Source organism: Phodopus roborovskii, unplaced genomic scaffold (genome assembly GCF_943737965.1).
Source record: "Phodopus roborovskii unplaced genomic scaffold, PHOROB, whole genome shotgun sequence".
In the NCBI taxonomy this organism is placed as follows: Eukaryota; Metazoa; Chordata; class Mammalia; order Rodentia; family Cricetidae; genus Phodopus; species Phodopus roborovskii.
In genome coordinates, this window is record NW_026126541.1 from 27,691,784 (window position 1) to 27,718,118 (window position 26,335).

General features: G+C 38.8%; 1 protein-coding gene across 1 annotated transcript; it reads left to right on the forward strand.

The window, feature by feature from the left end:
• On the forward strand, positions 1 to 2,936 carry Dkk1 (dickkopf WNT signaling pathway inhibitor 1). Its single transcript, XM_051199805.1, has 4 exons — positions 1 to 446; positions 662 to 827; positions 1,920 to 2,063; positions 2,188 to 2,936. The coding sequence occupies exons 1-4, from the start codon at positions 201 to 203 to the stop codon at positions 2,439 to 2,441; spliced, it is 810 nt and encodes a 269-aa protein (XP_051055762.1). The 5' UTR covers positions 1 to 200; the 3' UTR covers positions 2,442 to 2,936.
• The last annotated feature ends 23,399 nt before the right edge of the window (positions 2,937 to 26,335 follow it).

Below are 26,335 nucleotides of genomic sequence, written 5' to 3' on the forward strand. Positions count from 1 at the left end.
CGGCTTTGTTGTCTTCCCCGAGGGGCTGGGAAGGCTCGGAGCCCTAGTATAAAGGCAGCCTGAGGTGGCTTGTGGCTGCGCAGAGCCCTGAGCCCAGCAGCAGAGACTCCGCCGGCTAAAGTTCCGCAGTCTGGACTCTGCAGCTACTGTGCAAAGTGGTCTCTTTTTTCCGGACTTTCTCCAGCTCGTGTCCTTCTGAGATGACGGTTATGTGTGCAGTGGCAGCTGTCCGGTTCTTGGTCTTGCTAGCAGCGATGGCGTTTTGCAGCCTCCCTTTGCTCGAAGCCAGCGCCACCTTGAACTCGGTTGTCATCAACTCCAATGCTATCAAGAACCTGCCCCCACCGCTGGGTGGCGCTGCGGGGCAGCCGGGCTCGGCTGTCAGCGTGGCCCCAGGAATTCTGTACGAGGGTGGCAACAAGTACCAGACTCTTGACAACTACCAGGTGAGAGGGGTATGGGGATCCAAGGATGCTGTGGTCCCGAAGGGGTCTCAGAGAAGAGGGTGTGCAGTATCCTAGGTGTGTGTGATTGAGGGTGTGTTTGGAATCACTACATTGGGAGCAGTGCGCTTGAAGAGTTTTTGAAGAGGAAAATAGGGACCGTGAAGGTGTGGGTACCAGGATCCTGAGTTGCTCACCACTCCGCTCCCTTCCCACAGTCCTACCCATGCGCAGAGGATGAGGAGTGTGGCACCGAGGAGTACTGCTCCAGTCCCAGCCGCGGAGCTACGGGTGTAGGCGTGCAGATCTGTCTGGCTTGCAGAAAGCGCCGGAAACGCTGCATGAGGCACGCTATGTGCTGCCCTGGGAATTACTGCAAAAACGGTAAGTCTTGGACTCTCCTTTAAGCCTTAACCGCCTAGCCTTTGAGCATGCAGGAATGAAAGGAAGCACTCTGGCTCTGCCAAAGCCAAGGCACCACCTGCAGACCGGGTTTATCATGCAAGAGTTGCTTTCCCAGATACATCTTCACTGGCTTGTGTTTGAGGCCTTGGAAGTCTAACTTCCTCTGCCTCCCTAGGTGATCTAAGACACTTTACATCAGAGTGGGCACTTCTATCGAACAATTATCTTCAGTGAGCCTTCAGGACACTCGAGAAAGAGGGAAAAAAAAATCATTCTGAAAGGATTACCTAGCAGGCCAGCCTCGACATTTTTTTTTTTTTTAACCAGTTCCATTTTTCTTGCGGTGACTCGTGGCTTTGACAGACTCTCAAAGGCCTCTGGATGTTAAAACTGTTGTCAGCAGGGGGCTAGAGTGATTAATCTCTGCTGAGCAGATTTTAAAAGAGATCTCTGTATTACTTAACATCCCTAGCTCTCCGCCTTCCTCCTCCCCTCCCTCCACCCTCAGCTACCTTCAAAGAAACACATCCCCCACAACCACAGATCCACAAAATGTTAATGTCTCAAAGAAGTGTCCAGAAATAAACTCACAGGGTGGCTAGCTTCCTAGGGCACAGCAGCATTCCACGGTGAACTCACTAAATCTCTGTAATATTGAAATTACACAGTGAAGTAACGGGCGGGTGAGATTGTAGTCTTTCGGGCAGTTGGAACTGCCTTGCCCAGATAGCACCCGAAGCACAGAAGTTATTTTAAGATTAATTTTTAGGTGACTATATTTCTTTTTTTTTTCCTACCCCAAGAGGTTAATATTAAGATAGACAGAAATATCACATCACTGCTGCCACCACCACAATTAGTGGGAAAGCATTTTCAATGACTTTAGTGGGGTGTTCCTTATGGTTGAACAGTGCACTTCTCTATTGGGGCGGGGCGTGTTGAACAGAAAGGATTGGCTGCGGTGAGGTATCTCACAGTACTGTCCCCATAATAGACTGCTCTCATCATGGCTATTAGCAGCAACACCTTACAGTAATAATAGTAATTAATCACTATCTCTGGCTTCCTTAGGAATATGCATGCCTTCTGACCACAACCATTCACCTCGAGGGGAAATTGAGGAAAGCATCATTGAAAACCTTGGTAACGACCATAGCACCTTGGATGGGTATTCCAGAAGAACCACGCTGACTTCAAAAATATACCACAGCAAAGGTAGGGAAAGGCTTTAGGACTCAGCGCCCCCACTGAGCATTACCAGAAGAGCATTTAGAGTTCTCTTAAGTAACTTAGGTAAATTCTCTCAGTAACTGCCATTTTCCTTCTATCTCCTCCACAGGACAAGAAGGTTCTATCTGCCTCCGATCCTCAGACTGCGCCACGGGGCTGTGTTGCGCGAGACACTTCTGGTCCAAGATCTGTAAACCTGTCCTCAAAGAGGGTCAGGTGTGCACCAAGCACAGGAGGAAAGGTTCCCATGGGCTGGAGATATTCCAGCGCTGTTACTGCGGGGAAGGACTGTCATGCAGGATACAGAAAGACAACCACCAAGCCAGTAACTCTTCCAGGCTCCACACCTGTCAGAGACATTAAACTGACTGTCCAGATGTGATGGACTCCTTTACCTAATATATGCTGCGAAAGCCTTTATGATTTGTCAGCTCAATCCCAAGGATGTACAAATCTCCTGTGTAGAGCTAAGCATTCCGATAATACCTTCCAAAAGTCCGGAGTGTGAGGACTTTGTTTCTTGATGGAACTCATCCGTGGTTGCAGTAAATTACTGTGTTGTAAATCCTCAGTGTGGCACTTACCTGTAAATGCAACAAAACTTTTAATTATTTTTCTAGAAGTGCTGCATTTGTCTTGTTTCTTTAGCATGTAAATTTTTGTACACATTGATTGTCTTGACTCATAAATATTCTATATTGAAGGACTTTCAGCTTCTAGTTCCTAAGTGTGCAACCCTTTCTCCTTTTATTTCTAGAGTGTAGAATGCAAGGAGTTCTTGGAATAGCCAGTGATAGACATGTAAAATTTAGCACGGAAATACTAGTTTATCTCTTGAGATGTACTGTCTTTGCTTAGATAGTCTCTCTCCCTCTCTTTCTCTCTCTATCTAACTCTATCTCTCTCTGTCTCTCTCTGCCATAGTCCTTGAAATAAAATTTAACATTTAATAATTATAAAATGTTAAATCATAGATACATTTTGGAACTGTGATCTTAGGGGTGTGTGTGTTGTGTCTGTGTTTGTCATTTGTTCTAAAATGACAAGACATATGTCTATGTGTGGGTGACTTTAAAGAGAATGTATTAGACATTTATAAGCTCAATTGGTTATGGTAATATGGGATTACATCTGATATTACTACTTTCAAAAACACCTTTCTACCAGGTGTGGCTGGTGTTTATGCATATAACCCCGGGGTTCTGGAGGCTGAGGCAGAAGGGTTGCCCATGAATTCAAGTCCATCCTGGCCAACCCAGTGAGATCCAAGGAAACTGCTGCTACTGAATGATGCTCTGTCTCAAAAAGGCATCAACAAAAATAGTTTCCAACAAATTAATATTCATCTAAATGATCAATAGTTATTGGAAGGAAGGGAATGATCAAGAAAGTAATTCCAAAGTATGTGATGATGGGCAGGATGAAGAGGAGGTTGTGTGGAAACATGGTGAACAAAGGCATGCCAATTTAAGCCAACTAATTAACTCAGAATATTTTAGAAACACATGCAAAACGAATTGTTTTACCCACTTTGATTTAAAAATAATCACAACCACAGATTCTAGAATGTCTCGCTTTTTCTTCTCTTGACAAGTGATTATTTCATGCTTCACCTGTATTTCATTTATTAGAATGAGGGTAGGGAAGTATAGCTTTATAAAAATATGTATATTAGGTGTATATAAAGATTATTTAGGAGGACAAAACAACCTTTGCAATTTATTTATTTTGTAGTATTCTGAAAGTCTACATCAAAACCACAAAACACTGGGTTCACTATTTAAAGGATAGTAGAGAGTGACCGACTGTGCCAATGTTTTTCCTTAAATAGTACAGATGTCCTAGAATAAATATTCATAGGTTTTTGTGCTCCCGGAAGTGGTTAATTTTCAAGGGAGTCAGGCAGCTGCAAATGCACTCTCTTGGCTCACTGAGGGGACCTGGCAGAATGTCTGTGACTGTGTCCCTTTTGTCCACAAGATCCTGCTTCTTTACCCAGAGAAAGTCTCTTGTCATCATTGTGCTGATTGCCTGATGTGTCAAGAAAGCCAATCCTGAGACCTCTTATCTTCCACAAAACACAATAGTGGAGGGAAGGAAACGGGAAATCTTTTCATGAAACGGAAGAAAACAGACCCTTCCAGAAGGGGAGTGGGACAGATGCTGAACACTCTGGTTACTGGATCCTTTCTGCAGGACCCAGCTATAATGAAGATGCCCTCCTCTGTGTATCACTTCCAGCAGGCTCAGTTTTAGCCATTCCTGTTGACCTTCAGAGTGGGGCCAGAGAGATCAGGCAACCTCTTCTTCCCATCCCATTGAGAACTTAGTTAGGACTATACTAAGAAAAGAAAAGTCTACATGTGTATGAAGACAGAAAAAAAATCAAAACTGTAGGTAGTTTATTCATGGAAAACTAGAAGAGAGAAATCATATACAATGCAAGCCCAAATCAGCATCTCAGGGAATCCAGAATTAGTACATGAGAGCTGGTTCAAACGCCTTGTGGTGGTTAACTCCTAAACAATGTATTTGAATGCTTGCCCCTGCGAACATTTCACTAGCTATTTTATCATTTTTAGCTCTCACAGGCTGCACACTGCCCTCCACTTTGATCTCTTTGCTCCAAGTGTCTTGACTATTGTCCTATATGACAAAAGGAGGTAACTCAACCTTTCGGTTGGTTGCATTATTTAGAGTCTATTCTCTGATTTGCTTAAGCAGGCACTAAGAGACAATCAAGTGGTTTCCAGAGTTATTACTTTAACAAATACTGTGTGTGCTGTGGGCATAAAATCCCCCAGTTTCATCACAGTATAGTTTAAGGACAATGACTGATTTTGGGCATGAAGTTTGAAATAAATACCGTGTCTTTTTCACCTGCTGGAGGTGTGGCATCACCACAATGGCAAGATTCCTACTTATGTGGTGATAAGCTTTTACTAAAATGTCTTAAAGTAGGAAAAGGAGGGTATAGTTTTTCATAAAAGGGTTACAGTAAGCATCAGTCTCTTCTCCTAGGAGAAGGCTGACTTGCTCCATTGTTAAGTAGTTACTCTGAAACCACATGCCGCTCACCTCCTTCTCATGTTGTTGGAACACGTAAAATGTTTTCTTTATTTTGAAATTATTTCTTTTATTTTTAATATTATATATAATTACATCATTCCATTCTTTCTCCCTACAAGCCCTACCCCCATATAGCCTTCCTTGCTCTTTTTCAAATTCATGACCCCCTTTTTTCCCCCACTTAATTTTTCTTATTCAGATATATGTATGTATATACATACATATTCCTAAACATAACCTACTCTGTCTGTATAACAGTGTGTGTGTGTGTGTGTGTGTGTGTGTGTGTGTGTGTGTGTGTGTGTTCAGGGCTATAAACTCGGTTTAATGTGATGGCAGGAACAAGAGTAGGAAACATTGAAATGAAACATTGTCTAAAATCATAAGTAGAGGGAGCAGAAATGGCTAAGAGGGTAAGAGAACACACTCAGCAAGCATGAGGAGCTGACTTCGAAATCCCAGAAACCACATAAAAATCTTTCATGGCTGCACATTCCTACGGCCCTAGCATTGGTGGGCAGCGGGGCATTGTAGGAATGGTGGGGAAAGACTTACTTACAAATCCTAAGTGTGGTCTTCACCACTGAGCCCTGCCCCTATATTCCAGCCCCTAACTGCAGAACTGTCTTTGAAGAGCGGTGGCAGCCAGCCCCATGCTAATATACATTGTTAAATAGATTCCACATAAAAAAAACTAAACTGTGGAACAGACATGAAACATGACTAAGCATAACTCAACATAACATTGTACAATCTTTCACAGCTTTCTCCTCATGGGGGAAAAAAATGACTTTTTAAAAGACTCTCATATTGAAACCTTTCCCGTATCTGTGCCACTCTGAAGTTCAGATTAAAAGCAGATGACAGAAGCTGGGTGAACCATGAGGGGTTTTGTTGTTTGGAGAGATTTCTTCAAGCAACCCCCATGTCAATCAGCACAGATGTTTCCTTTTCTTCCTATGAGGAAGATCAGGGACCCACGCTTATCAAAAAATTAAAGAGGCACCATGCGTCCTTGGAGGAAGGTGAGTTCACCACAATTGTTCCACACAAATTTCAGAAACTGAAGAGCAGGGGGATACTAACATGTCTAGTCACTCGATCCCCATATATGTGGTAGCATGAGGCTCTGTTGTGGAAGCCATGGATGTTGGTGTGGATTGTCTGTTCCATGTGTTGAGAATCATGGGTAAAAATCTAAACCCTAGTAGAGATTCGGTTTGCCTTGTTAAAGTGTTTGTTATCTTTAGACATTGTACAGTGCTTAAAGATAAATTATTTGAGTGAACTACAATGATGTGGTCCCTTTGCCATTGCTGTGACAGAATGTGGGACTGAACAGCCGGAGAGAGGAATGATCACGGTTTATTCTGATCTCAGTCTCACGAGATTCACACTGCTGCTTCTTACTCTCTGACACTGCAGAAAGCAAGGGTGCTTTGTGGAGGAAATTCATTTTTCTTTTTCTTTATCATTTGTTTTTCTTCTTTGGGAGAGGGTTTGTATAGCCTAGACTGTCAATAGTCTTGAACCCCTGATCCTTACTCTGACTCCCAAGTGCTGGGATGAGCATGTGTCACCAGGATTGGCTGGCTGGGGACTTCTTCATTCATGTTGGGCAGGAAGCAGAGATGGGAAGTGGCCAGGGATAATGTACCACTGAGAGTCTATTCCTAGAGACCCAGTCCTTTCAGTTAGACCCCACACTGTAGGCTTCTCCAATCTCCCAAAATAGTTTCACCAGCTGGGGATCAAGCATTCAAAACACGAGTCTGATGGAAGCATTTCATAGTAAATGGAGACCAGATGAACACACAGCATTCTCAATATTGCCGTCTCCTCTTTCCTTTTTCTTTCTTTTCTTTTATTGGCATGATGTGCCTGGTGGCCAAACCGTTAATGACTAGTTTACTACCTAGCTCACTTGGGACAGTCACATCACTACAAAGGGAGTATATTCCTCAAATGAACTAGGTGGCATTAAAACATTCACTGTTGGTTTTAGTTTTTGTTCTGTTATTATGATAAAATACCCCATCAAGTCCCTTAAGGGGAGGGGCTTATTGTGACATAGTTGTAGAGGGATAGTGTATCCTGGCAGAGAAGACACAGGGAGGGTGTAATGACAAGCAGGAGGCTAGCTGGCCACATTTCATTCATACTCAGAAAGTCAAGTGAGTCAATGAACAGGGCATGAGAACAGGCTACACAGCGTGAAGTCTGCCCACATCGACCCACTTCTAGCCATTCACCACCTCCTAAAGATCTCACAGCTCTCCCAAACAGCACCACCAGCTGCAGGCCAAAGTGCTCAGGTGAGCCTATGGGGACATTTCATATTCAAACAGCAATACATCTTAAATCCCTATAATAGAACTATCTTAGGAAGGGAGTACCAGTCTGAAAGCCCTGCTACTTTGCTGCAGAGAATCACACTCTTTGGGTGCTATGTAGAAGTTCTCTTCACACTAGTTAATTCACTTTCCACTCAGTCTGCCTTGTGGACTGATGCCTGTGCCAAGGCTCTAAGGGTTGGGTAATTCCTGAAGAGCCATACCCAAAAAGTACAAATTGTATAACCTATAAAAGCTTCCCACAACTTAAAGAAGTGTGTGAGAGAAATATAATGTGTGTGTGCATATGCGTGCATAAACATGCATATGTGTCTGTGTGTTTAAACCATACCAAGAAAGCTTACAGCATAATAGCATACAGATACCAACAGCTTCAGCATCACCTTGTAAACAGGAGAGCACACAAGATTGTGGATTAAAGTTTAACTGTTGTGCAACTCCAAGATTCTATTTTACTTTACTGCTGTATCAGAACACTTCTTAAAAGTCATCTTGTAATAGACATGTGCATTTTAGTGTTAGGGTGAAAGTAGATATGAAGCATTAACTGTGTGTAGTATTTTCAGTTTTGCTGTAATGATCACAAGTGTTAAATTAAATAAACTCCTATTTTAAGAAGCAGAGGATGCGCATCTAAGTTTGGCATGGGTCCAAAAGTCTAGGTGCCACCAGTGGACAGAGCAGTGACTTTACCTTTTTTCTGAAATGCAATATTTTAGGCAAAAATGGTCCTTTATATAATAATTATATTTCTAGAAATTTGTCTTAAGAACAGAAGTACAGCTGTTAAATGATTTATTTTCAATGACATAATAGCGAAGTTATAAATGAATTAAATGTACAACATGGCATAAACTTTTAGGTAATGTATATATGCCATTAAAATTCTGCAATTGAATTCTGCAGTTAATTCCATATTAAATGATAAAGAAAATGATAGGGATCTTTACATGTGTGGATGTTAGAAAAGTGGCAAGATGTAAATCATACATGATGATAGTATTCAGGCATCTTTACTGGCATGCCCTTGGGGTTCTGACAGGATACGCCCTCAGCTGCAGCCACTGAGAGCACCACCTGTGCACACTCACTACATTGTTCCCTTTTAAAGGGGCCCTGCCCACTTCCTATCTCGCGCTCTCTCTCTCTCCTTCTCTGCCTCTCCTTCTCCCTCTCTCTCCCTCTCTCTTCTTTTATGCCAGCCCTATCTCCAGAGGCCAGTCTCCCTTCTCCCCCTCCACTTTTCCCCCAATAAAAAGCTTCTCCTCCCAGGCTCAGTTGAATGGCATCTTTCTCTTGAGTACTGCTTTTTAAAATTACAACACTGATAAAATGTAATGCCTTACTTTCAGTAAGTTAAGTACCAGTTTTAGGAAAGATACTAAACACAGTAAGTGCCACTAGGAAGAGCTGCCAGAGAATTTGTTAGGGGAGGGCCTGAGGGTATAGAAAGTGCAGTAAAGGTAGCTACGTCAATTTTACTGAGGTTATAATAAAATAGAACATTAAAATCCAAAACAGGAGCAGGAAATGGGCAAAGGAAAACAAATCACAATTGTGATGTAATAAACACTCTCGCTTTCCCTGTGGTCTTGGCTCTGTGTTTACATTGTTAACTATATACTTTGAGGAGCTGAAAGGGAACTTAAGTTACACGAATACAGAAAGCCATGTGAGCAGGACATGACCTTTACTTTAGGCAGCTTCATTTGTGAGAAAAGTCTTAGCATTCTCCTGTTGAGCCAGTTAAACCTTTAGGCAGCCTGATTTTGCAATCTTTCTGGATGGGAGATTGCATTTCATAGCTAATATAAACAGAAAGCTGGAGACAGCAAAGAGACCTGAACATACTCACTCCGAGAAACTACGCATTTGCCATTCTTTCTCCAGTCTCAGTCATTTTTCTTTTTATCAAGGAGTGTCAAGTGCTCTCATGTCCTGATACTTACATGGCCTGCTGTGGGGAATGATTAAGACAAACGAATGCGTCAGCACTTCCAAACATACTAAGCCTTTTTTAATAGTCGCACTTCATTTGACAGCTTGCCCTTTGCTACTGACATCATTTCGTTAACATTATTTTGTTTACAGTTTTCATCCATCCCTTTTCATATTATCTCCTGGCCTTCCCCAGAGGCTCTCAGTGGTTTAACTCTTTGCTTCATATTCCAGCCACCTAGGCTTTTGCCCAGCACCTTCCCAGACCTGCCTTTGCTATAGAACACCTTCTGACAATAACTGCACACTAACCCTGAAACCAGTTGTTCTTTCTTTCTAAGAACACACCCCAGCCTTCCTTGCAGCTAAGTGTGATTGAGGCTAAGCCAATGGGACATGTGCTGGAAAACTTCTTGCAGGCATCTGTGTTAGGGGGTGCTCCCATCTGCAGATCTGAGGGAGACAATAGCACATTATTAACAAGCAGAATCTTAAGTAGCCTAGGTTTCTTTTTCAACAGCACACCCATATTTCCTCCACCCCCATACCCAGCTTGTGACTTAAAGAAATTATCTCTGGTGCATCATACAGACTTAATTTTTAATAAATCAACTGGGATATTATACCTCAAGCTTGTCTTTCCTTTTCTTTCTCCTTGCCCCTGTTATTGTCTTCCCAAATTCTACTCTCTAGTGTACCTATGCCAGAGACCTGCCTTTGGGGAAAGTAGAAAGTTCTAGTGGGTGGTAAGGATATAAAACTGTGATCTGCAATGAATTTCACATGCTAACATGCAAGAATGTAAAAGCATATGTCATAATGTGACATACATTAGAAACTCTCTGAACAGCTCAATTTCTCATAGTTTGACTTTTGCAAGCAAACTCTCAATGAAGTGATACGTTTGACAGGAAGTAATGAAGTAATGATAGCTAATTTCAATTAGCAGAGACTAGGTTGAGTGATTCACATGTATTGTCTCATTTGCAAGATATAGTTTATGTGGCATGTGTGTTTATTATTTTCATTTAATAGGTAAGAAGCCAAAGCAAAGGATGTTATAGCTGTTTTCCTAATGTTCTATAACTTCTAGACTCTGCACCAGGATTTTACAGAGTCCAAGCTCTTTACTACCAATAGAACTGTGTATTCCATCTTCCACAGCAATGTGATTGAGTTATATTAAAGTAGCTAGACGCTAACTTAGAATAACCTAATACCTAAAGTTACTGATTGTAAAACTTCATGAAAACCCAAAACAATAGACCTGGCAGTAAGTAACAAGGGTGCAAACAGATGGGAACATCTTTACCCTGCTGGTGGGAATGTAAACTAGTCCGTGCTCTATGGAAATTAGCATGGAGATTCCTCAAAAAGCTGAAAATAGATGTATAATATGCATGATGTGCTACAGTGTGTCCCTGCAAGAGCGCTAACCCACTGTACTCACTAGTTGGGATGCTATAAACCTATTATTTGAAATATCCAGAAAGCTTTTAGAACTAAAGAACCCTTGCCCCATTCCAAAACCTACTTAACCAGAATTTCTTGGGATTGGACCTTTGAGTCTGTCGCTTGTATAGCTGTTCCTTTGACTCATCCCATAATTTAACTTTGGAACCCACTGCTATGTAGCTTCATTTAAAGTGCTTTGCTCCCAAAAATATGGCCAGTCACACCGGGAATGAATGGTTATTTGAGAACTCAGCCTGGGAGCATTCCTAGCAGGTGGATATGTTTTCAGTTACATTGGTAAGACAATGGAACAAGGAGATACTGAGGGACAAATAGATGTCTCAGTGCCACACAGCTAGGAAATAGAAGAATGATTTATGAAATATGATGCTGATGGCCTCAAAGTACATTGGTGAGAATAGTGACAAATATATTAATTATTTGGGGGTGTGGGCTTTACTCTCTTTGCAGATACTTTGAAAAAAAAACCCATTTTGTCAAATCTCAAAATTGGGAGTGAGAGACAGAAACAAATAAGCTAAGGTGCTTAGCTGGAGCCCTTCAGTTTGCTTCTAATACTCACCTCCTCACAAAGGGGAGCCTTTTCTGACACACTATGTCATCATAGGTTAAGTCAACCATGCTTTGCCCTACCATTAATTCCCTTTCATAGCTCTTACTACAATACTAGCAAACTATTCATACTTAGTAAATGTGTATCATCCTCAAGTTGTAATCTTTTGAATATGGAGATTTAGTTCATTCTCCTTTACAGCTAACAGTTCTGGGATTCCTTACAATGCTGTTTTATAATATGCCAAGTGAATCAATGAACTCACACTCTGCTTCCCATGAATGGATTTACCAATGTATTGGTCCTAAGATACACAAAAAAAGCAAAAGGCCCAGTTGATACATCACCTGTTTTTTTCTGTAATATAACTACTTAATAGAGTCAAAAATTTAAAATTTATTTTTACTAATTTTATATTTTTGATCTGTTAATTACCTAATAATTGTGTGTATAAATATACTAATAAAAGTTAACAAAATAGTTCTCATCTTTACTGCTATTTAAAACTTTCTGCTGAATTTAGTGAATTATATTGTAAAGTTATAATCTTAAACTAAAAATTAGCACAAAATTTTAAAATATTTAAAAATAATCTCCCTTCATATAAAAATACTCCTACATATTTTGATACTTGTCCATTAGTTAGATGGATACCAGAAAACTTTAAGAAATCAGTTGCCTTATTTTGTTTTCCACCGAAAATGAGTAATTCACTGAGAAAAAATAATTACATAGGTCTATCTGGCTACATTTGGCCCTACAACCCTTTCGTTTTTTAGGAAATATGTCTTTTCTCAGGAGATATAAAACATTTCTAGTCCCTGGACTGGATGTCTCAGAAAATGGCCTCAACCAAACTAAAGCAAGTGCTGTATGAAATGCTCTTTTTTAGCAGTGATTTCCAAGCTTGACTTCACACTGGGGTCACATACTTCAGATTGTCGCACACACTGTGATCATGTGAGTTGGGGTATGGCATGTGTTTTAGAAATAAAAAGGAAAATATATTCAATAAGGACAATTATCAGGTAAGAATCACACTCACCATGTCCAGCCCATATATATTTGCCAAATTCAGTGAGAGCACTGTATCATCTATCCTATCTTAGTGAGTCCAGAATTTTATATCTAAACTACTTTTTAATCATAACCTGTATTACCATCCTAAAATTATTTTTTAGAGCTTAAAACATCTTCTTAAATAAACAGCTTAAATGTTTATGTTTTTCAACCTTAAAACTTTATATGTCTTATGTCAATTTCTTTTCTGGATTTGGTAACAAAAGAAACTGTGTAATTCTCTAATCTCCACCCCCCATCATAGACCCAAGAAGGACAAAATATTACCCAATTAAACAGAAAGTACAGAATAAGTAACTTCTAAAACTATAGAAATGACAGCAGGATTCTCGCACAGTCACCCAAGCCTTCTCTACAATGTTGGGGCATCCATCTTTGGCCTATAGGCCTAGAATGTCTGACAGACTTTTTTGTGAAGCAGGAATTTTGAAGGATTGACATATCTTTTCTTGGAAAAGTTAAGCATTCGCCTTCCTTTGTGTCCTACTTATCCAATTTGGATAGCATATTGTCTGCAGTTGAGGCAAGGGCAGTCTCTTGCCCAAATGGCTACCTTTGCCACAAAGATAGCAAACTCTATGTGGAGGTTCTTTGATGCCCATCATCCTTTTTGTGAAGTAGACTGGTACTGCCAGGAGCATATATATCTTACTGTCATAAAAAAGCCTTATGTTATTAAAACATTAAAATGCCATATTCTGTAGATCATTTAAGTGTTTGAAGACCATCTATCTATCTAAAATGTCTCTGTTTGACCTTGAAAACACACTAACATGGCCCCAATTTGATTGTTACAGACCACTAACTTCTAAGCTGTATTTCTTAATTATCCTAAATAGTTTGTAACAATAAGTTTTAATGTCTGGAATTATACATTTCACTTTTAAATGAGCTGCATAGGTATATCTTAAATAAGAGTAGAAACTTACGTGTGTGTGTTATAACAAAAACAACTTTAAATTTGTATCAATATCCAAAAATCCATACCTATATAAACTATTTGAAATTAATAGTTGTTATTAGTTTGAAGGTAGATTTAATAATCTACTCTTTTATCCTATCATTTCTATATCTCTCCTTTTTTATCATTTTTAGAAAAAGAACCATGAATCTGACCTCCTTTGTTAAGTTTGTTCCCTAACCATGACCAGTAACAACTTGTAATCAACTCCCCTAAACAAGGACAAATATCCATAATCCATCATAACCACCCACCCCACCTCTTGGTAATGTGGGCATTGTGTTTTCTAGACTCCTTCCTGTTATCTGGAAACAATGGCAGATTAAGGGTACCCTGAGAAAATTGGGATAATGGTCAAGTCCTGGGAGAGCTAACTGTATTGATTTTGTTTGGTCTCTGTGTGAAGTATAGTTTATCTGAAGTCTTGGCTGGAGTAGTCTATGAGGCTGAACCATTTTAGCTAGCAGCTTTTTGCAGAATTTTGAGGAAACTCCGGTAGAGGCTATCTGAGAGGCTGGATCACCTGGGCTACTTGTCTTTATTGGTGTCTGGTCATTTTTCTCTTTCTGAAAACACACCAACTTTTAAAGGTAACATTTATCTGCATTAATACAAGAGTTCTGTATACACAACTCAGTTAAAGATGATTTTTTTGTTTTATGTTTGAGCAGATAAAAAGCATCTGCCAACTTCATAAGTCCATTTAGACTATATAACCAAATTGTAATTGAAATCTCTACCCATGTCATATGAAAGGATGATATGTAATAAGTCATGAGGACTCTGTAGCCAACCAAATACATCATGTCTCATTCAGTGTCAGAGCTGGTCCCATGTCAAGGGATCAGCATATATAACCTGTCTTGTAGTCTTTCTTGGTTTTTTCCCTCATGTCTGTAGCCAAGATCTTCAGGAGGTCTCCTTGGTCCAATCTGAGCTTTATTAATTTTAAAGGAATCCATAGCTTTTTGTTTCCTGTGGAAACAAAAGAACAACCTCTATTCCAATGCAACACAGCAACACATTGTCTGACTTCCATTCTGAAGCCAAGACATTCCTAAAGTACATAAACTGGTTTAATTCAGCAGTTCTTTTTGTCTCTCAGCAACTGTCATTCTCTGTTCATTAGCATTCAAAAAATTCAAAATTTACAAAGAACCATCTAAGATCCAAACTCCCTGTGTTATATATATTTCCCATCCTTACATGATTTATTTTTTCTATATTACTTTATTCTCTCTTTAAAGACTTTATTGTTTTTTTATTATTTTTAAATTATTTTTATATGAATATCTATAGCCATTGTTTTCTTTCTTTGGTACCTAAGCACATTTTTAAGCATTCCATACCTTTTTAGAGGTTTTTTGTGTCTGGATCTTGCTTTACTAAGAGCCTGCAGCATTCTCTGACCTCATGAGCCAAGCCTTAACCTGCTAAGCACCCCCTCTACTTAGCTAGTTTAGCACAAGGCCTGACAACTGGTTTTACCTGCTTTGGGTTGGTGAGAGTAAAGACTCATGCCTGTGGGCTCCAGCCTGAAAGCTGGTCAGTCTGCCCAAGCCCTGGGAAGTTTCTGGGTCCACACTGCAGCAGGCTTTTCTAACTAGTCTCCAGCCATTTCTACATAGTCACTGCCCACTATTTATAAACACCATTCAAGTGTTAGGTAGCAGGGCCCTATAACAGAGCTTGAGCATGGAGCCTACCCAAGAGACCGTGTTTACCTGAAAATTTTCTCAGGCTTTATGTGGATTTACATGCTGGGGCACCAAATGTAGCAAGCTTTCTTAACGGACTTTCTTTTGGAACCACCAGTCCTCCAGAGACTTATTATTAATTATGAGAGCTTGGCCTTAGCTTAGGCTTGTCCCACTAGCTCTTATGACTTAAATTAACCTGTTTCTATAACTCTAGACTCTGTTACATGGCTTTTTACCTCTCCTTCATTTTGTATATACGACACCATCTGTGTTACATTGGCATCTCCTGGCATAATCCATGCAACTAGATTCCCCCTCCTGTTCCTCTCTCCTTAGAAAGCCATTCATCTCTTTATTAAACCAATCAGAAAGCATCTTGGCAAAAGTACATCTTCACAGCATATAAATATCCTATAACACACAGGTGTCAAGGATTCTAGCCCTTCATTTGACCTTTTTATCCCTTAAACCAAACATTAACTGCCCTGTTAATCCACAGTGACATCTCTGATTCCTTTTGCCTTACACATAACATAACAAAAGTTAAGCTGTTGGTTGTTTTGATTTGCAGAGGCAGCTGTTGCTTTTAAAACTTTTCATGTTCCCTAAGATCTTGGTTCTAAATCTTTGCTGTTTATTGTATTATATATATTTACTACAGAAGCACAAAAATGTCAGATGATATGAAATGTTGACAATCATAAAAACAAGATAAAAATGAAACATATCCAGATACAACTGTATCCATTTTTGATGTTGAGCCCAAAGAATAGCTATATAATCTAATATTTAAAATATAATCAAAATACAAAATGTTGAGAGCAAATAATGACCTAAAACTTTAGTTAGGAATGTTATCAGTTTTAGTACACTCCAGTGATCTTGTTTTATTGGCTCACAGTCTGTAATTCTGAAATAACACAGGTTTTTATTACTGCATTTGAAGTAATTATGTTCAATCTGTAGAATTTCTTTAAGCAAAAATAATGAAGATTAAATGAGTAGTCTGAATTAAATGAGAACTTTGCTCTATATTATTCTTCCAGAGAAGTTATTGATAAACACTATATCAATAGAAATCAAAAGCAAAACTTCAAAAAAACAAAGCCATGAAAGCATGGTGTGTTCAAAGGTGAAATCTTAAATTTACAAGAAATTATTTTAGCATAGCACACTGTTGTATATGCTTTCTATATATGAAGCCAAAAGCCAGGCAGTAGAAGATAAGCCCGACTTCCGGGTAAAGTGAGGACTCTGGGAAGAAGAAAGTTTCACCAGCAGATTCATCAGCAAGACGCAGAGGAAGCAGGATGTACACTAAGGAAATGAAGTAATGAGCCACGTGGCAGAATGCAGATTTAAAAATATGGGTTAATTTAAGTTATAATTAATTTAAGTTACAAAAAGTACTTGGAAACAAGTCAAGCTAAAGGCCAAGCTTTCATAATTAATAATGTCTTTGTGTCATTATTTTCATGTTGGCTACCCCACAAAGGGAAGTCCAACTACAATCTACTACACAGGTATTCAAATTGTGTTCAATTTATGTGGCTTTTCACAAACTAAACAAGTGGTTAAAGAGGTACACAAACTGCTTAAGTCCAGAAGTCAGACTTTGGACCTTGACTAGCCTTTTTCTTCTGGTGGTAGAATCAAGTGGATAAGAACTGTAGATTCTGTAGTGGAATCTAAAAGATTAGCTTTGAACCTTATCAGGTTGCTTAAACTCCCTAAGCCTCATTTTCCTTATCAGTACATTCAGGATAGTGGGACCTCAAATAGCCTAACCATTTATAAAGGTCTGGTACTCCTGGAACACAGTGGGTACTTAATAGATGCTAACTAAATGTAAAGAGATCTTAAGATGGCTAATCTTAAAAAGCTAATTTCTCTCCTCGTAACTTTATAAAATTGTGAATTTTAAGCAAATTTCAACATATTGGCAATGACTACAACTTTGTTTATTTGAAAGTGTTGGACTTGCCTTACATTTTCTTATTTTTGAAAATATTGGAAAAATAGTATAATGGGCATCATTCAAATGAATTCAACCACACACACACACAAAAAAAAAAAAAACAAAAACAAAAACAAAAAAATCAAACAAACAAACAAAAAAAAACCTCAAACTGCAAACACAAACCACATCACCATGTTTCCTTTGTACAATTTGCTAAAAGTATTTCAAAGTAAACTTCAGAAATCAGGTAATTCCCCCAAGTTATTTTAGCAGATATTCTATTCTATATATCTTTCTATATAACTATATAACAGTTTCAATATAACTGTGCTAACATTATTAAATATAATAAAGTTAACTTAGATAAGTAATAACACTTCATGTGAAATCTATATTCAGTTTCCTGAGCTATGCCCAACCTTACCTCTCTACTACCACACAGATGACCATTGTTCACCTTTAATTTTTGACCTAACACCAAAATCACACATTGCATTTGGTTGACATGTTTCTTGTCTCTTTGACAAAGAAATAAAACAGTTTTGACAACAGTTTTAATATGTAAGGGAGGAGTTAAAACAAAGTCTTGTGTAGCACAGGATAATTTCAAACTTGTTTTAGGTGAAGGTGACCTTAAACTTCTCATCTTCCTGCCTTTATCGATGAAGTTCTGGAGTTACACAAGTGTGTACTGTCATGCTTAGTTAACAATTTAAATGAATCTGATGGTTGCCATGTGATAATTTCTGATTGAGTACTTTTGACATGTATGCTACACAGTTGTGACTTTCAATACTATTACATTAGCAGACCTGCTACATCCGTTTGCTGTGTTACAGATGTGAAGTTTGATTACTTGGATAATATGGTGTCTACTGTCTACTAGATTTTCCATTGTAAGAATACTCTTTTCTGTTTGTAATTAATAAGTAGCCTGTGGGATTATAAGCAATTCATATTAACAACCAGTGATGATGATATTTGCCAAGCCACCAGGACAATTTGTGTTAAGTATATATTTATGTGTATATATACATGTGTGTAATAATATATGCACAAACTATATATGTAAACAAATTTACATGACCTTCTCTCTTGCCTTATAATCAAATATCTGGAGTCTGTGACATGTTTAGTGGTAACAAGCACACCTATTAGAATTTTGTTTCTAAGCATCATTCCTCACCTAGAAAACCATGAGGTGGGAACACTCCTTTAAGAAAGTTCTAGTTCCTTGTCTGAAATAGACTAAAGAAAAAACAATTCTAAAACCCCCAACTGTGCCCAAAACAGGAGGTGTTCAAGATCAGCTGGCCATCTAAGAAAACACAGAAGTCAACATGAAGAGGTTCCCATGGCAAAATTCAGAAAACTTTAGAAACATCATCACAACAACATTCCATTGCATTACCAATTTCCATGCTAGCTTTACTCTCTGTTGCTATCAAAAAAAAAAAAAAAAAAACACAAACAAACAAAAAATGCAACTTAGGTGATGAAAGAGTTTATTTGCCTTACATGTTCATGTCATAGTCTAACACTGAAAGAAGTCAGAGAAGGAACTCAAGCAGGAACCAGGAAACAGGAAGTGAAAAGTGCTCACTCAAGGAGGAAACAGTAGACAGGAAGTGAAGAAATGCTCACTCAAGCAGGAAACAGGAAACAGGAAGTGAAGAAGTGCTCACAAAGAAACATCACTAACTGCCTTGCTTCCTACTTCCACTCAGCTAACTTCCTTGTACAGCCCAAGAATACTTGCCCAGGGTTAACAACACTCACAGTGGCTTAGGCCCTAGTCTGTCAGTTAACACAAGGCCACTCTGATGAAAGAAATTCCTCAGTTGAGGTTCCCTTTTCCTGGGTCATTCCATTTTATATCAAAAGGATTTTAAAAAAAATAAAAGGACAAAATGTGCTTGGATTCTGAGATGAAGTAGTTGAATGTCTCTCCTCCTCCTCCTCTCTCTCTCTCCCCCTCTCTCTAAATCTATAATCTATCATTTGGAGAAGAAAACAGGAGGAGACTGGATGTTAACATGTTCAGATTGTAAAGTAAGCTAGTAGTCACATATTCAAAAGAAAACAACAATCCATCTCTTTCAGCGAAGGTGACAGCTGGAAAATCTGCTCAGAAGTTTCACTGAAGAGAATTTAAGGAAGAGGGCAGTCACAAACATGTGGTCACAATCAAGCAAGTTCCAGGGGGAGAACGGATACATCTGCATCCCTCGTAAGAAATCAGGCAGGAAGTCATAATGATTCCCTCAGTCACCTATAGTAAGAGCCACAGGATAGGGGTAGGAGATAACCTATTGAGAAATAAACATTGTGTGTGTGTATGCACACATGTGCACAAAAGTAGTAAATAGGAAAAGCTTTGTTTACAAGGATAATAAGACAATTCAATATAATAAATGTTATAAAGGAGTCATATAAAAAGAATGTGGTGTGTCATTCAAACTACCTAAGGATAAGGAACTCATTAAAGAGGAAGAAATTATATAGTTTATAGCATAAGTTATTTCATCAGCTATTTTAATGCATTGACAAAGCATGTACAGACTGAATATACTTAACACAAAAATTAAAAATGCAAAACATTCTAAAATGAAAACATTTCTAAGCACTAAGATGATGCCACAAGTGGAAAATTCCACACCTGGTGTCACATGCTATGTAGTGGGAGTTTTTTTCTTGCCTGGTTCCACAGCCATTTAGCCCCAAATAAATACACAGAGAATTATATTATTTATAAACTGTTTGGCTGGTGGCTTAGGCTTCTTACTGGCTATGTCTCTCTTAATTATTAACCCATAACTATTAATCTATGTATTTCCACACAGCCTTGTCTTACCAGAGAATGCCCCGGTGTCCTACCTTCCCAGTAACCACATGGCATCTGTCTGGCAGTTCCTCTCTGTGTCCTCTCTCCAGAATTCTCCTCTTCCTTGGGCAACCCCGCCTATACTTCCTGCCTGGCTACTGCCCAATCAGTGTTTTATTCATCAACCAATGATAGAAACATATATACAGAAGGACATCCCTCATCAATGCTGGGTCACAGGCAACATGCATGGGCAAGAAAAATATTCTATACAATTTACTTTTAGATTTATGTACTAGGCATAAATGGAGCATTAATAGATTCAGAGTTAATCCATAGCTGAAGTTTTGTTCCCACAATGTTATCTTCTTTCGGAGATACTAAATCTTAAAAAAAAAAAAAAAAAAAAAAAAAAAAAAAGAAAGAAAGAAAGAAAAAGAAAAGAAAAGAAAGAAAGTAAAGAAAGAAAGGAAATACAAATTCAAACATTTCTACTCACAACCATTTTAAATAAGGAATATTCAACTAGTAATATTGATTCCCTTATGTTTCTAGATGTGGTCTTTATCATGTTAATACAAACAAATGCAACCTGCAAAAATTTGGGGTCATAGAAGAAATGGAAATGGATGCTGTTAAAGCAGTATGGCACATCAGGCCATTGAGTACTGTTCGCCTGCAATCTAGATTGTCTATAGCCGTGTAGTTCATTTACTAGAAGGAAAGCACACTCTGCGTTTTAGTGTCTTTTCTGTTGCTGTATTAAAAATGCGTTGACAAATCAACTTAGGGAAGAAAGGACTTATTTGACTCACAATTCCAGGCTCCAGTCCATTATTGTCAGCAAGTCAAGACAGTGGGAACTTGAACACCCAGAGACATTATGTCCACAGACAATTTATTTAGCTATTTGGCTTGCTTTCTCTACTTTAAAAATCCAAAATCTACCTTCCCAGGGAATGGCTCCACCTGTAATAGACAGATTTTCTGGCTTCCATTAATATAATCAAGACAACAGCCCATAGGCATGCCCAGATAACTTTAGATGGCAATTGAAACTAACCATCACACCATAATAAAAAGTTTCCCCTAGATTTCAATCCCTGTATATTCAAGTCACAAATCCAGCTCATTTTTGACCAATTTTTCCATAGTAATTTCATAATTTTAGAGACCTGAGTATTAGACTTTCATGTGTGTTCCAAATGAATCAGTTTGCATTTCACACCTACACAGACTACACTGCTGTTTTAGGTTCCTCAGCTCACTCACATGGGGGCAAGAACTTGACTTCCTCTCCTGAACAGGTTTGCTAAGGCAGAGAAAGCCTCAGGGTCTCCTGCAGTTCCTGTTTCAGCTGTCCATTGGGCACTTAGCCCATTAACTGCCACTGTTGTCGATTCCCCCAGTGTGTCAGAACTGTGGGACTTGTGCAGTCCATTTGGAAGAATGAATTATTGCACTGTTGCTGCTGTTGCTTACTTGCTTGTACTAGTTTTTTATTTTTTGAAGCTCCATGTACATAGTGCTGTTTGTGGTTTCACAAAGCAGAGAAGTTGTGGATCCTCATCATCAGTATAAGAACCACCAGTGTATGACCTGTAACTTCTTTGGGGAATATCACTAAGTATCATCTAAAGTCCTTATTTCACTAAACATCTCATTTGTTTCCATCACAGATTGACAGCAAAGCCTCTATTTTCATGTGAGTCTTGAAGTTGCTGTCAGGAAATGATTTTGAAAACAAGTGAAACGTTTAAAAATGTTATTAAAGCTTCAAGGAAAAGTATGATTTTTTTTTCTCACTGATGTGTATCAGATTCCCAAACAGTGGAAATGTTTAGTAAATACTCTATGCATTAAACTACCACAGAGTCCTCCATTAGAGCCCTGTTCTCTGAACTATTAGAGGAGTACACTTGCAGAGAAACAGACTCTGCAGCCCAGGACACATCTCTTTCTTTCACTTTTCTCTTTCCAATAAGATCTGAATGCTCTTCTAGCCCCAAACTCCAAAAAACTCTACAGTTTTCTCAAAAAATATCATGATCAGACTCATCACAGCAAAAAGGAGAAAGGATGTGGCTAGGGTCTTGGATGCTTCTAATGACCTTATTTCTGTCCATCATGCACAGCTCTTGAGGGTCTTACCACCTCTCCAACAGAGCCACCAGTCAGTGGCATTCGAGCCTCTAGAGGATAATTCCAGATCCAGACTATAGCAGGTACTGTAGGAGAAGGTGTTTTCAGGCCCTGGAGAAGGATTAGGGAAGGGGCTCTCCAGATCGGTTTTTGATCAGGCAAACACTTCCACTATGCAAATATCCTTACTCTCTGGGAACTAGCACAGCAGAGTGTTGATGGTGTAAACATATTACCTTTGTTTTCAGGCAAACTGAGGGTATTGGAAATGCTGATTCTCTGGAATGACTTGGAGAATAAAACTTAGCAACCTCAGAATTCTCAAGCTTGCACTTTCTGAAAAGTAAAGCACTTTGGATACCCCCCCCCCCACCAGCTCAGATGGCTACACATATCCATTGCACTATACGAAGGAAAGGGTTTCAGAGAGGTCCTAGAAACCAGGCTGGAATGTTTGTGCGGTAAGTGAAGGAAATGGAGGCTAACCCGCACCCTAAGCCTACTGCACTCTTATTCAGTTCCGGTAGGTTTGTATTTTCTTGCTGAAGACTACACTGCTCTTAAATAAACATGATTACAGGCTAGAAAAGCTACAGACTGCTCCAGGTGCTAAAAATAAAATAGTTAAAATGGAGAGACTTCAATTAGATGCCGGCTGCTCAACAATTTAACTTCCAATTGCCTTGTGGTCATTCCACAAGTGGGCATTGACCATGTTCCATTTACAGGAGGCTGCTTGGAGGTCTCAGAAAAATAAGAAATGAAGTTCTTGTTTTAAACCTTGATCTCTAGAAAAGTGAGCAAAAATAAACATATTTCTACTCTAATATGATAAAAATATAGAATCACAAGTCATGTCAGAATTTTCTCTTTTCAAAATAGTTGAATATTCTCCAATTCAGGAGAGGATAACAGACTTGTATATTAGTAATGCTGTTTCCATCAAAATACTGCGATGACGGAGCTAAGTGTTTTCCTTGGAGTTTTCAGTTTGTTTTGTTTTTCAGTCAGTCAGGACTACCAGCCTTGAACTCCTCCTGGCCCCACCTCTGAAGTTCTGACATTACAACAGTCCTAAATGAAATAAAATAAAATAAAATGTATTTCTGTTTTTCTTAGTTTCTGTTCCATTCACTTAAAAAATCAATTATATATTTATCAATATGGTAATTTGCTAACTTAATTTTGATAATTTTAGAATGTGCCATTTTTTTTTTTATAAAGTGAAACATATTTTGACCCTTTGTGTTTTATTCGGCTTTTGATAGTGAGTTGAAAGTAAGCAATGGATCATTTGATATGGTGGTAAAAAGGCTATTTTTAAAGTGAGCATTCAACTGAATAATATAGAATAAATACACATGTATGAAAAAGGCAATTATATGTATTTATATCTGGCTACCCCCAGACCTAAATTCATAGTTATTTGAATTCACATAACACTTAGATATTATTAGCAGTCAAATCACAAGTACACTGAAATAAAGTCTAGATTACTGGGTGGGGTCTGTGAACAGAGGTTTAAGCAACTGAAATGAGTAGCCCAGTTCTGAACATGCTCTTCATGGTATGTTTGACTGACTAGATCCCCCGTAGCCTCTCTGGCTACCCTTTATACATTAGCATTACTAACAATTTCAATCTTATCTGCCTTTTCCATTTTCACTTCATTATTTTTATTTGGGATATCTCTGGGTTTTGCTATACTCAACATGTAATTACTAAGTTTTCAATATCTCTCTGTGGGTGGCTGTGTTTTAATATGTATACATATATATTCATATACATATGTACACTTATCATATATGTGTGTGTGTATATAATGAATAAAGAAAGACCCCTAAAATCACACTTAGACTAAAGAATTGTTTTATCCAGCAGATGTTCCAACAATACACAGTTACTATTGAACTCTAGAGGGGGCCTCCAGAAAGTTATATTTGTCTAGAACTTCAGACAAGTAACTGCTGGAGAGATGGCTCAAAGATTAAGAGCACTGGCCACTCTTCCAAGACACCTAGATTCAATTCCCAGGACCCACAGGGTGACTCACAACCATCTGTAACTATCCAGGGTGACCTCTTCTGGCCCCCACAGACACCAAGCACACATATGGTGCACATACATACGTGTAAGAAAGATATCCATACGCATAAAATAAATTGTTTTTAAATTGTTAAAAAAAATGAAATGTATTTCTAAATTTAAATCCTTATTTCTTTAGTTTTCAATTATCAGCATCCATTCATTCATCAAATCTAACAATTAAGGTTTAATCAATATTCTTAATTTTTCTTCTTTATCCATACAATATTTGCTCATGGAGTCAGGGTTTTTAATTACCTCTTTATTTTTGTTTCTACTACCACATTTTGTTTCCTTTGGAGCATTAGTGACACCTTCCAAGTGAGTTCTTGATTTCAACTTTCTCCCTCCACATCTATAAACTAGTTGAAAGTGGTTATGAGTTGGGGTGTGCACACCACCTCCAGTATGATCCCCAACTTTGCATTTGTTTCCAAAGTCTCCTCTGTCTCCTCTCTTACTGCTCCATCAGCCAGAAGTGACTTCCTCCACTAATTAAGTCATCATTTCTACTCAGGTTTCTCCATGTCATAGGAAATTTGTTATGCCATTTGTTCTGACTAGCAAACTTTTCTAAACAAACATAAAAGCAAAGTAAAGTTATCTTCTTGGCTATTGCTAAGAAGTTGCCTTATTGTGTGTGGTAAATTCCATTGGATGCCAGCAACTGGCTAAAATTAATATGGTGCTGATTGACTGATATCTGACTATTTGATGTTTATACATATATCCTCAGGCCTCGATCTATTAAGTAAATTCAGTTACAGGAATGAGAAGGCCTCCAAGATGGCCAAACACTAGACAAGATACAGTAAGATAAAGCAAAAGCCTTCATATTGAGGCTGGACAAGGCAATCAAATAGGAGGAAAACAATCCCAAGGACAGACAAAGAGTCAGAGATACCCCGACTCTCTTTGTTAGGAATCCCACAAAAACACCACGCTAACAGTGATAACATGCATGCAGAAGACACAGTGCAGACCCATGCAGGCCCTGCGCTTGTCTCTTCCATCTCTGTGAGACCACAAGAGGCCTGCTTAGTCGAACAGTGGGCCCTGTTCCCCTGGTGTCGCCTCTGATTCCTACAATCTTTTCTCCCTGATCTCTGAACGAAAGAGCCCAGTGAAGATCTCCAGTTTAGACCCTCCTTCCCCACCATGCCTGACTTTACTCAAAGCACTCTGTATTGCTTATTTCACCATATATAAAAGAGAGGGATAAAATATATCCCTGCAAGTTTAATTCTTACTTCACTCAAGCACTCTGTATTGCTTATTTCACCATACATAAAACAGAGGGACCAACTATATTAATCTAGAAGATCAACTGTAGCTTTTATATTTCCACACATAAAAACACCATTTTAGAAGACACTTGCAAACCACCTTAGGGTGTTTTTCCTCATAGATGACCTGACATTCCCAGCGTGTCACATCCTGCCTTCATTTCAACATGGAAATTTCCTAACATTCAAAACTTGATCCACTGAAGACTGAGGTTAGTCCTTTCTTCTTGCTCTGTCTGACACTCACCCAAGTAGAGTTAAACAGAGTCTGAATGAGGAAGCTTAACCACCTACATAGCTGTGGTTTATCCACTTGTCCTGTCTGCAACATCTAGGATGTTCAGAGATCACCAACTGAGGTGCCAGTATTATGTCATCCCTCATAATTCTATTTTAGCAGTATAACCCAATCACACCCACATTGAAAGTTTTCATGTCTTCATCTTACCAGTTTAAGACATATTTTTAAAAATTCTTCATACCCACATTTATTCTTCAATCCATCTTGATTCTAACCTACTATATTTGATATGGAGATTGATTACAAAAGCCCTTGTAACCCTTTGATTTATTTCTGGCTTCTTTGTGCTCTTATTGCAGTCCATCTGGTTCAGTCTCCAAGAAGAAGGATTATATGACTTTAGCAATTAACTTTAAAAATTGTGTGTGTGTGTGTGTGTGTGTGTGTGTTTGTGCGCGCGCACATGCGTGCCTGTGTGTGAATGTGCTGAGCCATGGAGTGTATGTGGAAATCAAAGGACAACTTCAAGGGCAGACCCTTTCTTTCCATCTTATTTGATAGTCCCTTGTTATCTAATACTGAGTAACC